The sequence below is a fragment of the Haemorhous mexicanus genome, chromosome 4, assembly GCF_027477595.1.
Source record: "Haemorhous mexicanus isolate bHaeMex1 chromosome 4, bHaeMex1.pri, whole genome shotgun sequence".
NCBI classification, from domain to species: Eukaryota; Metazoa; Chordata; class Aves; order Passeriformes; family Fringillidae; genus Haemorhous; species Haemorhous mexicanus.
This window is the reverse complement of record NC_082344.1, coordinates 59,072,371-59,085,923: the sequence shown is the minus strand read 5'-3', so window position 1 is coordinate 59,085,923 and position 13,553 is coordinate 59,072,371. Positions and strand designations below refer to the sequence as shown.

At 36.9% G+C, this 13,553-nt stretch overlaps 1 protein-coding gene across 3 annotated transcripts in view; it reads left to right on the top strand.

The window, feature by feature from the left end:
- Positions 1-13,553, top strand: part of RBPJ (recombination signal binding protein for immunoglobulin kappa J region) — a 55,636-nt gene that overhangs the window by 19,352 nt on the left and 22,731 nt on the right. For all 3 annotated transcript variants that reach the window (XM_059845051.1, XM_059845052.1, XM_059845050.1), the window contains exon 2: positions 12,998-13,036. In XM_059845051.1, the coding sequence (XP_059701034.1) occupies positions 12,998-13,036 (39 nt within the window). The remainder of the gene's footprint in view (positions 1-12,997; positions 13,037-13,553) is intronic.

Below are 13,553 nucleotides of genomic sequence, written 5' to 3'. Positions count from 1 at the left end.
AAGGCATTTGAGACAGTGGTGACTTAAACTGTCACAGCAAGACTTGTCATAGTTACTCTGCTTAAACCTTAGAGATGTCAGTTTACTTAGCTGTCATTTTGCATTTTGTTCTGACTGCACTTGGGCTGAGAGTCTTATAGGTATCCTAAGCTAAACTTTGACTAAGGATGTTAGTCTCTTGGTGAGAGCTTTTAATTTTGCTTAAGACTTGCATTTCGCAAGCCATTTTCCGTAATGGATTCCTCTGCGTGTTTTCTTGCATTATAGTTCTTTCCCATGAGAGTTACAGGCTTGCTTAGCTGCTCCTGTAATCTTTTTTTGGCTTCTGTTGAAGTTGACTTTGCTGAGGTGACCAAACAGCTTTCTGCAACCAACGTGACTGGTTTCCCTGTCTCCTGCTTTCCCATGTATTAGTGTTGTGCCAGATTGACGGACTGAGTTAGCTCCTTTTGAAGGTCTGAGCACTGCAGGTGGTGCAGGGCAAGTGAGTTGAGGAGCTTGAAGCCGGGACAGTAAGCCCCTTAGAGACAGATTAGGCCATTCTCCTTGTTTTTCTGCTCATAGGAAGCAGTTGCTGTAGCAATAAAGCCCCTTTGTTTATGAGGGTATAGGGTAAGGAAAAGGACATGGAAGAATGATTATCCTATTGCTTTATTAGAGTGGTGGTTAGGGATTTTGAACCTGACCAATGACTGTACCCATCAAGAACATGTTATCTCTTAAAGAGGTGTTCCAAAGAAATACCTATTTGCCTTTATGGTTAGTGAGGTTAGTCTGGCTTTTTGAGAATCTTCCACCTTTGCAAATTTAATACAGTTCCTTACCACTTCCTTATAAAATCATTCACAATTTCTCCTGTTACATATTTTTGGTATTACAGTGAATGGTGGTGGTTCATAGAAAACAATGAACCTTAACTTTTTCCCTTCTTTTTATTCGCTTCTTTAAAGTTATCTTCTGCACAGAATATCTGCTTATCTTCCAGTTAAGGATGAAAATTATATTTACAGAGGAGAATCTGTTCTTTGAACACAGCAGATATTCAGTCACTGAAATGAAGGTTGAACAAATCCTTAGGTACTATACTATAGTGCTGGGTTCCTATATTGTCAGGAAAGTGGTTGAAGAAGTCTCCTCTTATTTCTAATTTGTGACTTTTTTCCAAGTAATCAGGCAACAGAGATAATACTCAGTACACTTAGTAGTTTTTCCCTCATGCTTCTTAAAAAAAAATTCTTCAGACTAAATCTTACTTGCAGTTATGGGCCAGTAGCAACTCTAAAAAGCACTGGTTTGGTACTCAAGAGCTCTGTTCTTGCCATATTTAGAAATTTAATTTTTTAATAGGTAACTATTTTTAAGGACTTGCTGATACTTATATTATGGTTTAGTAGGGGATATACTAAATCACTTTCTTAGGAAATAAGAGTCAAGATTGCTTGTGAAGTATGTATTCAAAGGTGATGTGCAAAATGAGATCCCAAGGAAAATTTGCTGTGTCAGATGATCAAGAAGAGTTCTAGTAATCATCAGCTGGGCAAAGTCATTGTCAATGAAAGCTGTGACTGTGGGATGTTTTGTGTAGAATCATGCTCCAGACTGATTTTATGTATTGCCATTACTTTAATAGTCAGTTTTGTGAACTAAATGTGCAGGTGTTTTCCAAGTATCCACTCTCTTTTGGTTTGAATGGATGAAGACAAAACTAATGAGCACATTTCCTATGCAGTTACAATAGCTGAGCCAGATTATACTGTTTTAGGGACTAGTATTCTGTTGGCATGCTGTTTTTTCAGGGTAATAACTCGGTCAGTTGCTAAGGTATGTGTGTCCAAGTCTACAGTTTCCACTAAATATTTGAGCCAATATTATTAGGCAGTTAATAAAAAAAAGAAATAATAGCATGTGAATAAAGGACTCATAATAAATTGACTAATGTTTTACTATGTTTCTTACATTCTACACCACTCCAACATTTTAGTGGCTTTATCCTTTAAGTTGATAGTATCTAAGTTCTTTAGTATACCTGAGATCTTTGGATTACTAGCTTCTTGCTGTAGATACCTACAGCTAAAAGTAAAAACAGGGAAATCACATTTCCAGGTGTATATTTTGGCACTTCCTCATTAAACAAGCTATCATTACTGACTTCCTTACCTCATTTAGTGTGGCAAAGTTGTGTGAATGCAGTCTTGATTAAAATTATGTCCTCTTTGGACAAGACCTTTGACTTTTACAGTCATATACAAGTCTAGTGATTACTGCATAGAGGTTTTTTCCATATCTAGGTAGGTTTCTATAAAGAAGTGAATTTGTTTACTTTCTCTAGGTTGTTTAAAAGTGAGCCTGCTTGCTGATACAGTGCAAGCTTTTATTTAAATTGCAGCTGTGGTTCTGTGATTTTATGGGGATTGGAAAAGAGAGGACAATAATGAGAGCAGTGTGGGAGGATGAAAGCAGGTCAGAAAAGGGAGAGGGAGTTTCTAATTGAACCAGTGACTTACCGTGAGAGGGCGTGACTAAGTGAAGCAGAGCTTTTTCTGTTGTATTTTTGTCAGTATTATTTGATACAGTGCCAAAAGTGTGTACAGTGCTGTAGAGTGGAAGACTTGTTTTAAACACATTACATGCTCCCTGTGTTGGGGGACTTAAATTCTTTAGGTATAGTCGAGGGCAGGACAGAATCATGCAGTACAAAGACGTGATAGTGCTTGGTTGGTGGCATTCACCCTGGAGCAGGTGGGTCTTTTTTGTTGTTGAAGAGGGGGGGAATGTTTTGTGTATTGATAAAAAACCTGTGTTTGTGATTTCAGGGGCTGCTGTGCCTCCTGCTTCCAAAGAGTCACAGTGCAGTTGGACCACCCATCATTGACTCTTTACAGAGGAGAAAGGGACTTCAGGAGTAGTAGAAATCCATTGTTCATGTCTGTTAGACGTTCTTGATTGGTGTGGTTTTAATTAATTTTTTCTCCTTTTGTAGGATGGATAAGAAAGAGGGTATCTTGTGTCAATAGTGTTTCGAAGCTAGTTGGCTGAGATTCATTCTTTGTATGTGAATATGAAAACTGGAATTATTTTTAAAAATGGGTTAGCTTTTAATTCAACTCTAACCTTCAGGACAAAGTCTTTATAGCAATATTTATTACAGTAGACACCCTAATGAGAATCAGGGCCAAAGTGCTGCTGGCAGGCAAAAGTGAGAGTGAGTTGATGACTGCGTGTGACTCTGTTAATGTGTGTGTGTTCATCCTGAAGGATGAACCAGCCTGGGATGGGTGAGCTGGAAGCTGTCAGTCAGTACGTTGACTTCATTGGCCTTGGGAGGATCACACATATGGATGTAGTTGTGTCTAGAGGGAGCAACAGGGGGAAATAGGTGTCATTTCTTCAGCAGTTTCTGTACCTCAGCTGTGTGATATTTTAGATGAGCAAGACAACAGAATATTTAGGGTTTGAGTAGTCTAAGGATTTAAAGATTCCTTACCCTGTGACGTTGTGCAGATAGTTAGGAATACAGGGTATGCTGGGTCACATTAGACTGTGTGGCATTAAGTTACAACAACCGACAAAAATCAGTGTAGGGCAAAACCCCAAAAAGCTTGTGGGACATGGAGAGGGAGTTGTCTGAGAAGTGTTGTGAAGAATGAAGGTTGTGTGGAACTGTAGGCTGTGGAGTATAGAGTGGATAAGAATTACTTTGTCATCATCTGTCCTTTCTTTTGACAATATTAGTTAGTTTATTTTAGTTCTTTAGTTTGTTTCCAGTGTGGAAGTTTTTTAGTGCTGGATGTTGCTGGTAAAACAACTGTTTCTGTTTCCCATAATCAGACTTGTGTATATTGAACCCATTTTATTTTGGAGAAGATAAAATCTTCCTTCTGATGGCTTTTTTTTAGCCATTGGTACGGTTCATTTATTTAATATCTTCATCCATGGAGAAGATTAGTGTGAAATATTCTGTTTAAGCATAGGTAATTGCTTGTGTTTTCTTCCATGTTAACTGAATTCTTATATACAATTATATGTGTTTTGCATTAATCTCTTAGAAATTGTGTCCTTGAGGTGTTTTGGCTTTTTAATCATGTGTAAAACCTGTAGATTATCACTTTTTTGACCTCTGCATTTTTAGCACTGGCACATCATAACAGTGTGCTATTTTCAGATTCATTTAAAAATAAAGGATATCAGTGTGGAATAAGATGCACTTAGAGAAATAAAGTCCAGCAGTTATCTCTAAGAGGAAACATGTTAAAGTGCTGTGGATCCAACCACTATGTGAAATTTGGTGGTCTTCGTATGCCAGCTCATGCTGGATCATAAATGGCCCTTTTTTTCAATACATAGGAATTCCTCTCTGGGTCTGTGAAACCACCAAATGAGAAAATGTTTTCTAGTTACACATGATCATTTCCCTCTTGAGTTGTGTACTAAAATGTTTGTAATAGACTATGGCTATGTGAAGGTGAATGCACAAAAATATTTTCAGTATTTACATTTTGTCTTCTCTGAAATCTGTGCACAGAAAAGTATGTCTATATTAACAGAATATCCTGTGTTTTAAAATGTACACCTGCTTTTGCAGTTGATATAACATTTTATCCTAAATGTGGAAATCTGCAAAACCAAAACGAGTCTGATGTGGAGTGGCTGAGTCTTACCGTTTAAGTTGTACTATGCTGTTCAATCAGAAGGAAGTGCTTCTGGCAAATGCCAGATTAAGGGATCGCTCCTGAGAATTAATGAGTGTGCCCTGTACATGGGCACTGTTGCATATGTTAGCTTTGATAATTTCATGCATTTTAAAAGTCCGAAAATATGAACTTTCCTCAGTGTTTCTTCAGTTATTTAGTAATTTGTCCATGGTAAGCAAATTGAAGCTGGAAATAGGCAGAGGATAGACAATTAAAAGAAAAAGAGAAAATAAAGTCCCAGCATGCTACTTAAATCCATCTTTCAGCTTTGCTCTGTTAGTGGCTGAAAAGGAATACTTTTATATTGATCCTCAAACTTTGAATGCAAATCTAAGGACTTCACTTTCCTGGATCTTTGATAACCTCAGTAGGCCAAGTAAACCCTTGAGATCCTATACGGGTGAGCTTGTAGTGTAGTGAGTTTGTAGTAACAGATCGCAAAATAACTTGAAATTAATTCTTTGAGAAGTATTTTCGTTTCTCATGGTAGAAAGTGATAGAGCCTGTTACAGTGAGAGTCTGGTTATCTGGTGCTAAGAGCTGAACAAACACTTGACAGACTTTTTAGCTTTCCACATATATAGCAGTTAATTTAAAACTGAGGGAGAAGGATAAAAAAATACCTGTAAATTACTTTTCTTATTTTAATTTCTTTCCTTAAAAGGCTTTTGTCTGACTGTTAAATCACAAACTCTTGTTGTTTGTTCCCAAGTTACATTGTAAGAGGTCTAGGAAAAGGTTGCACCTGACAGTTGACACTGTTTTTAGAACTGGAGTTAAGTGAGGCACAGGAATTTCTTTTGCTGCACTCCTGGCTGAAATGCACTTAAGAGTAGTTGAAATGGCAACATTTCTTCTTCCCCAGTCCTATCACACATAATGGTTTGTGGGATACCAGCTGTTTGATAGGTATTAGAACTGTTGGGACTTAACTTGAGCCTCTCACCAGACTTCTTTGTCACTTCATATTGTTGGAGAGCAGAAGGTGGATTTTCTTGCTTTCTTTATTTCTGAATTCATAATGTAGTCTGAGACCTTGCCAAAGACTATATAAAAATCTGGAGTTTTTTATCAGACTCCTCCTGTTTCAAGTATTATTTCCCTTGGATCTCCTCTAAGGAAGTAAAAACTTTCCTTGATCACTCTACTCTGTATTTAATTTTCTGTGTTTAATATTCTGGGTCTTTTACTGCCTTAAATTGGTGATTGCCATATCTTACTTATCACAATGTTGAGACATTTGTGCTCTGGGAGATGGAACTGAAACCATTGAACTGAAAAGTGTGAGGTAAGTTCTGTCCAGGCCAGTTTCTTTGTGACATTTGTCTGGGGATTTTTTCCAAAGTCCATACTGAGGTATTACCGTCATCTCTTGTAGCCCATTAATGAGTTCTTCTAACATCTTCTGCAGCAAATACTGTGACATGTACTGTGATATAACAGGACTAATAAATAATTGAGTTTACTGTTCAGGAATGATGTTAGGCCTTTCCTACATCATTCAAAAGCACCAGCAAGTGAATAGGTCCAGCTGGAAATGATCTTGCAGTCAGGTATTTGGGGGTGAAACTTCTCCAATGAACAGGCACTCTGTGCCTTTTTAAAATCTGGCATTTGTTTCCCATGGAGAAAGCGTGCATTTTTCTTTTCTCATTGTCTGGGTCTGGCTGGGACAAAGTTAATTTTCTTCCTAGCAGCTGTTACGGTGCCATGTTCTTGGTGACCAGAACAGTGTTGATAGCACACTGATATTTCAGCTCTTTCTGAGCACTGTTGGCACAGCATCAAGGCCTTCTATTTTTTTTCACTCTGCCTGCTGTCTGTCCCCCCACAATGACTGAGCAGGGTACAGGGTACTGGGGGCATACAACCAGGCAGGTGACCCAAACAAACTGAAGAGATAATCTGTGCCATGTAATGTCAGGTTCAGCAATAAATTGTAGGGGAGTGGGATTTAGAGAGGTTACCCAGCTTTTGCTTAGGAGGTGGCTTGTTATTGATCATGGGTGGTGGTGAGTGGCCCGTTTCACTTTGTTTTTCTCTACTTCCACTTCTGCTTTCTATGTTAAACAATTATGATGTCAATATCTACGTTTTCTTGCTCTTTATTCATGTTTTTCTCTTCACCCATCTGAAGAGAAATGGTGAGGGAGGAATACACACCTGGATCATTTAGTGATCTATGGGCAGCAAAGCACCACATGATCTCTTCATACATGGGTAAGGCAGAAAGGAAATGGAGATCTCAACACATGCATATCTGTTTTGAAAGGAACCTCTAAAGATCATGGAGTCCAAATACCCTGCAACAAGCAGGGATGTCTTCAGTCAGATCAGGTTCCTCAGAGCCCTGTCCAGTGAATGTTTCCAAGGATAGGACATCTACCAGCTTTCTGGACAGCCTGCTTTTGGATACTATGCTTTTGGATTCTTCAGGGTAAGGAAAGTATTTACTTTTATTTTCAGTGTTGAAATTTTTAAGACACCAGGGAAACTTCTGTCACAAAAAAAAAAAAAAAAAAAGAAAAAAAAAAATTTTACACAAAACCCAGTAACTGTAGTGTATTTTTTCTACACTTTGTATATTCTGGAGTTAAACTCGAATGTTTTGCCTTGCCACATGTTTTTCTGGTGCCCTATTTCCAAAGTGGTCTCAGGTCCATGTTTTTCATTTACCAAGTCTTAGTTTGCAGCTCATGTCTTCCCATTCTTAGTCCACACTGTTTCTGCTGCTCCCCCCGTGTTGGCCTCTCCAACACACTTGCTTTCTGCTCAGCTGTTGTTTCTGCTGTAGTTGAATTTGACAACTCCCTTTTGCATTTTGCTTCTCTGGAGACCATTTACTGAAAGATCCATGCTATTCTGACTAGATGCCAAAAGCTGTGTCAATCCATAGGCCAAGTCAAGATACAATACCTAATTGCTGAAGTTTGTCTCTATTTGTATGTTGTGGAAATATTTTTTTAAGGCTTCTGTGCTCAGCACATGAAGGTGAATGGTCTTTCTCAGGGACTGTTAAAATGATGTTCTTGGCTGAAGACCAGTACCGGAAAAATTTGCAGTTCATATTCCAGGCAGGAGGATGCTAGAGCTGTTCAGTGACCATAGATCTTCAGTCAGAGTTGAAGACAGGATAGCATGTGATTTTTGTAGAGATTTTTTTTGTAATTCTTTTTCTTGCAAATGGCAGAACTGCTTTGGTAATTTTCATTTATTTATTTTTCCATCCAAAGTTGACTTGACACATGGAACCATTGAATTAAAAAAAAAAAAAAGCCAGATCATTTATGTCCAGAAAATAAGACTATATATTAAAAAAAAGTTTGGCAAGTTTAGTAAAGGCATACAACCACTGATAGATGCTGAAAACAGTGAAAATTCATATTCCTTCAGCCATAGAAAATCGTAGTGCATGTTGTATCTGAGCTAGGAATTCCAAATAGGATTTCACATTCTGTATTGTCTGAAGATATTTGAAACTTATCCTGTACATTGTGCCATGTGTTTAACTAACCTGAGAATTTTAAAAGTTTGAGTAAAACTACTGTACTGACAAGATTAGTGTTACTTTACTTCTTAACTTCCAAACTTAGTTGAAGGGCAGTAAAGAGATAAAAGGAGGACTATGTTTTCTTATATTTCTGTGAATGGGGAAAAGCATTTTAAATGGCAAACTGGAACTTGCTAAATGAAAAGAATTGTTTAGGACATGATATTGAAGAAAGAGTTATGCCTACAGTGCAAAGTACGGAAGTGAAATTAATTTATGCAAAGCATCAGAAAACAAAATACAGGAAATAATAGAACACTAACTGGTGGTTGAAAAAAAAACCAGAACTGGGAAAAGAATTTTTAGGACGAGTATAACTTGTTCCAATAGCAAGTGATTATGGTGTGACTAATGCTCTCACTCATGTTTCCAGTACAGTGTGTTAGGATATACGAATAGAATACAGCTTGAACTGATGTGAATGAAATGGCAACTTGACTGTATGTGTCTTTGTCTAGAATCCCAATACAGGACACCTGAAAGAGCACATAGTCTTGGATAGTAAAATTTAAAAAACCTAGCAGATTAAAGGAACTTGGTGAGCATTCAGATATAATGATACATAACCTATAATTAGGACTTAAAATTACATATATTTATCTTGTCTAATAACCTCTGCAAGAATAGAATTATGATAAATTTTTTGTTTCCTTTCCTGTACATTTTTGTTATTCATCAATCTGCATATTTTCAAGATGGAAAAAAGGAGAAATAGAAATACTGAATAGATAAAGAAATTCCAGAACAGTGAAATCCAGTGAAAATGTACACAAGAAAAATGTTGCAGTCTCTGTCATGTCTGACAGATAACCTTGTAATGTCTGAACTGGCTCATTTTTCAACATGCCAGTCAAATATGAAAGTTTGAAATAGCAGCAATCGCAGCTTGTACAGTGGATGTCATTTAGTACAAAACCATAGATAGAATGTGTTTCTTAAATTTTCATCTGTTGTAAGATCAGAAAACTTAAAAAGATTCTTAGTCTTCTGTGTAGAAGTTGCTGATAGTTTCTGACCTTCAGGTTATATTGTCAGTACACATCCCTACTTCAGTTTGCAACATATGAAAAAAGTAAACCAGATGAACCATTAAACAAAATACATGTGACAGTTTTTTAAAAAAACAATTGTGACTTGTTTATTTGAGTTTTGTACTGTGACTGAAAATCTGGCATCCTGAATGCAGTTGCTGCTTTGGAATAAATTTGGTTCATAGGAGTATATATACTGATCCATGCCTGCTAGTCATCAGTAATGGATGAGTAAAGAAAGAATGTAAAAGACAGGATAAGTGTAGACTAGTTTGGGTTTTTTAAAACTCATGCTATTTGCTTTGCTGGTAGAACATACTTAAGGTTTTCCTGAGGACAAGATTGTAAAAACCAGGTCATTATACTTAATAGAATCTAATTGAGTTCTGTATCAGGCTTCTGTTTAGTCTTTTGAGCTTACTTCTGCTTTCAGCCTCCACAATATTCTCTAACAATATGTTTTACAACTTAGTTTTCTGTTTGTAGAGCAAGGAAAAAATATTTTAAAATTTAATTTTTGATGTTGGATATATTTCCCAATTCCTGTATTTGTGAGACGGGAGAGAATAGCTATATCCTTTCCACATTTTGCATATCTTTTATCAATCTCTTAGATCTTTGCATCTGTTTGTCACTTTTCTCTCGTACACTCACTGAAGGCTGCAATTTTAGCCAGTTGGATAGAAAAACTATTGATTATTCATACTGACTTTCATGCTAACTTTTATTACTCTGAGAGAACTTTTTTCCGCTGCTGCATGTTTTCAGAGTTGTGAGGGTGTGGCAGAATAAAGCCATGACATGGTGATGTTTCCGTTTCCTATTTCATTCTTAATCATTTTTGAATTCTAACTTCTTTAACTGTTGCTGTTGAGCTAGGGAGGTGAATATTTATGGGGTATTTGAAATTATTTTGTAATGATGCAGGAAAAGGCTGTTCTTTGACATCGTGGGTATGGTACATAGCCATCAGTCATCTGTCAAGACTACATTACTGAGGAAAAGTCATTGAATTTAATTTAGAAACAGTTAACATGAGACTTAAATGTAAATATCAAGATGCAATTTCCTCCTATTCTACCTCTCTATAGTGTATATTGAAAGAATAATAAAAAGTTTACCCAATTTACATCATCTCTTTGAAAGGTTCATGTTGCTAAGGGTAGCATTTATATGTGTTCACAAGTTTACAGTAAAGATTACAGTGACATAAATAACTTCATTTTTTGTGGAGGAGGCTGGGGAAAGCTGGTATATGAATTAGGGAGGTACTGCTCTGAGCATCAGATCAGTTTGCCCTGTGTATCTCCGAAGTGACTCAGTGCTTTAGCTCTGATTCTGAAGAATGGGGATTTTGGTACTTTTCTCCTGTGTTGTATGTTCAGGATTTGACTAAGAGAAAAGATGGAATTTTTTTTTTTTTTCAGTAATTGCAACTGTGTTGTATAGCTCTCTTGTTAATAAGACTCTTTTTAGTAATTAAGTATATGTGCAAGGGGAATGTATCTGCTGCACTCGAGTTCTGCAAGGGTGTGTGTTACCTTAGGGCAGTGTTAGGTTTTGTCTATAAGGGGTTTTTTTTTGTGTTAATGCAGTTTCTGGTGTACTAAGGTCCTCATCTTGGATTGGATCTATTTACCATAGTACAAGTAGTATGTGTGGTGTGCATGCCTTCTTTGCTCCAAGATAAGCACCTCTTAATTTTTTTTGTGGTGAATTGAAATGTGCAGAGGGATTGAAGCAAAGACAGTATTCTGCTCAAAAGCAGGGAGCTAATCTATAGGGATGTTGTTTGTAGAGTATTGCTTAAAAGTGTAATCTGTTCTCTAGTCAGTCACAGACCCTCTGTCAAATAGGATGATCCTGGATCTTCAGGGGAGAACAGCAACTACACAGGTAGTATGGGGGAGTTGGGATAGACACCTAGGGAAAATCAGATGCACAGGGTGTGCTCAGGAGGTAGCTAGGCAGATTCTGAAAAGATAAGTGTTAGAAGCAGAAAGGCTTTGAATGTAACTTGCCTTCTGCCAAATTGCAAAGCTGTTTAAATTTTCTAGTCACCTTTTCTGCATTTCAGATATGTCTATGCAGTGATGCATACCACAGAGAAAATTATAAATTTAATTTGTGTCCAGTAGACCTCAACATTTAAAATATATAAAAACAAATCTCGCAGCAAGAATTCTGGTTTCATTGTTTCATTTAAAATGAAAAGCAAGCCAGAGAACTGAACTGTATACTAACAACAACAAAGTAAAACATGAAGGGAATTTATGTCTGGTTGGAAAAATAAATTTTTATTTCATTGTTTAAGCTGAAAAGAAAATCTGGCTTCGTGTCATTTATTCAGTTCCTCTGTGTGGACTGCCAGTATTTTAGAAGACGTATTTCTCAAGTCTTGAAAAATAACTTGAAAATTGGCTGAGTGTTGTCACTGCCCTGTCAGGAGAGTGCTATTTAGCTCAGCTGTATAAATGATAATAGTTACATATTTGTACATTTCAAGGATTACAGAAATTAAATTGGAATGTATGAAGTCATTCCACCATCAGTAGCTGTAGAGTCCAGGACAGATCCGTTGCACGAACAGGGGAATTTCTTGTCACATCACTCAAAGATCAAATTCTTGTCCTAGGGAGCCTCCAACACTTTTGTAGGACAATAGTAGGAAAGGATTCTTTTCCCTATCCAGGAAGCATAAAGGGAAAGCTATGCCCACCTATAAAATGAACTTGGCAAGTCATAGAGATATTTATGAACACTGGTAGTAAAAGCACAGTCTCATATCTCTATTTATTTTTAGGCAAAAAGGTGTTAAGCTAAGCCTGTCTTTTTGCTATGTTTTGGTTTTGCATTGTGGGTTTCTTGGGGGTTATTCCCCCGTCTTTGTCATCATTTTAGCTTGTGGTTGCACTTCCTCACCAGGATTAGCAGATGTACATTGCTGTGTGCAGCCTTCCTTTTTTCAGATCTTTCACCTGACCATTTAGTTCCAATCTGAGGGTGGTTTTGGTAATGAAAATTTATCTGCATTGTGTTAGCTTGGTGTCTTATGTAAATAAAGACTTCGTGGAAAGTCTTAGCCTAGTGTAAAGAATATTCTTCCTCTCAAGGACAGTGTTGAAGCACTGAAAGAAGTACAGCTGTCTCAAAACACTTTATGGTGAAAAAACGTTGAGTGTATTGCAGGCTATTTATGGATCAAGCTTGGCTGCATTCCATAGGACAGATTTTTCCTGTAATTCTGTACTGGCGTGTATGAAAATGTTGTCATGCTTTTTGTTAGAAGTCATGAAGGAAAAACAGATTTTTGAGAAATTGTCCTGGTGGAAAGCATTCACTTACTTGTCAGCACAGATATGTCTGTTAATTTCTGTATGTTTACAGTAACTGCTTGTTGATGGCATTGCTGGTCAATTCTATGGCAGAAATCTGTTTCTTTACATTCTTGTGATGTCTGAACTTTCCAGAAGTGATTCTGAGAGCAAATGTGACTTCAGCAAAGTTACCTAGTGTTCAAATTAGAAAAAAAAGCCTCTGCTGTTGTGGGAAAGCTGTTCCGAGGAGGCAGTTAATTCTTTAATTGTGATCTTATCTAGGAAATTACAAAGAAAATATTTAAAATTCTAATACAATTTCAAAAATTGTGAAATTGGGATAGTATCTTACTGTAAAATTATGTCTAAATGCTTTTATTTTAAATTAGCAACTACTTCTTTTTTCAGGAAATTTGGAGAGCGACCTCAACCGAAACGGCTCACAAGGTAAGCATGAAAGAAACTCAGTATTAAACAATTTTCTGAAGTTACCCTTTGCATTCTCAGAAAAATTAAGTTAAAAATTTGTGGGTTGCTAACCCTAGAATTTTAAATATCAAAGCTTTTCAATTATATATGCAATCAGCAGCCAGAATTACCATTTTTAACAGACAGGCTTATTTTTAATATGAAACTCAAAATGCATTTTTGGAAATGGTGTTGACTTCATGTATCAGTTACTGTAGGTTATATTGTAGGATGTGGATCTGCTTATTTTTCAATACTCAGGAATGAGCTGATTTGTTTCTTGAGTAAAAGTGAGGTCATAAAACACGTTTTGCTGCCAGAATTGAACATGGTATTGTCAAAAAGTGATCTGAACCAATTTTTGGTGAACCCCAAATAATCAGAGAGAGTATCAAATGAAACTGTCAAGTCAATCCATTCTGGAAAGTGTTTAGGGTGACTGGAGTACAGTGTTTGATTTGCTCCTGGCCTGCCTGGATGTATTTACACCAGAAAC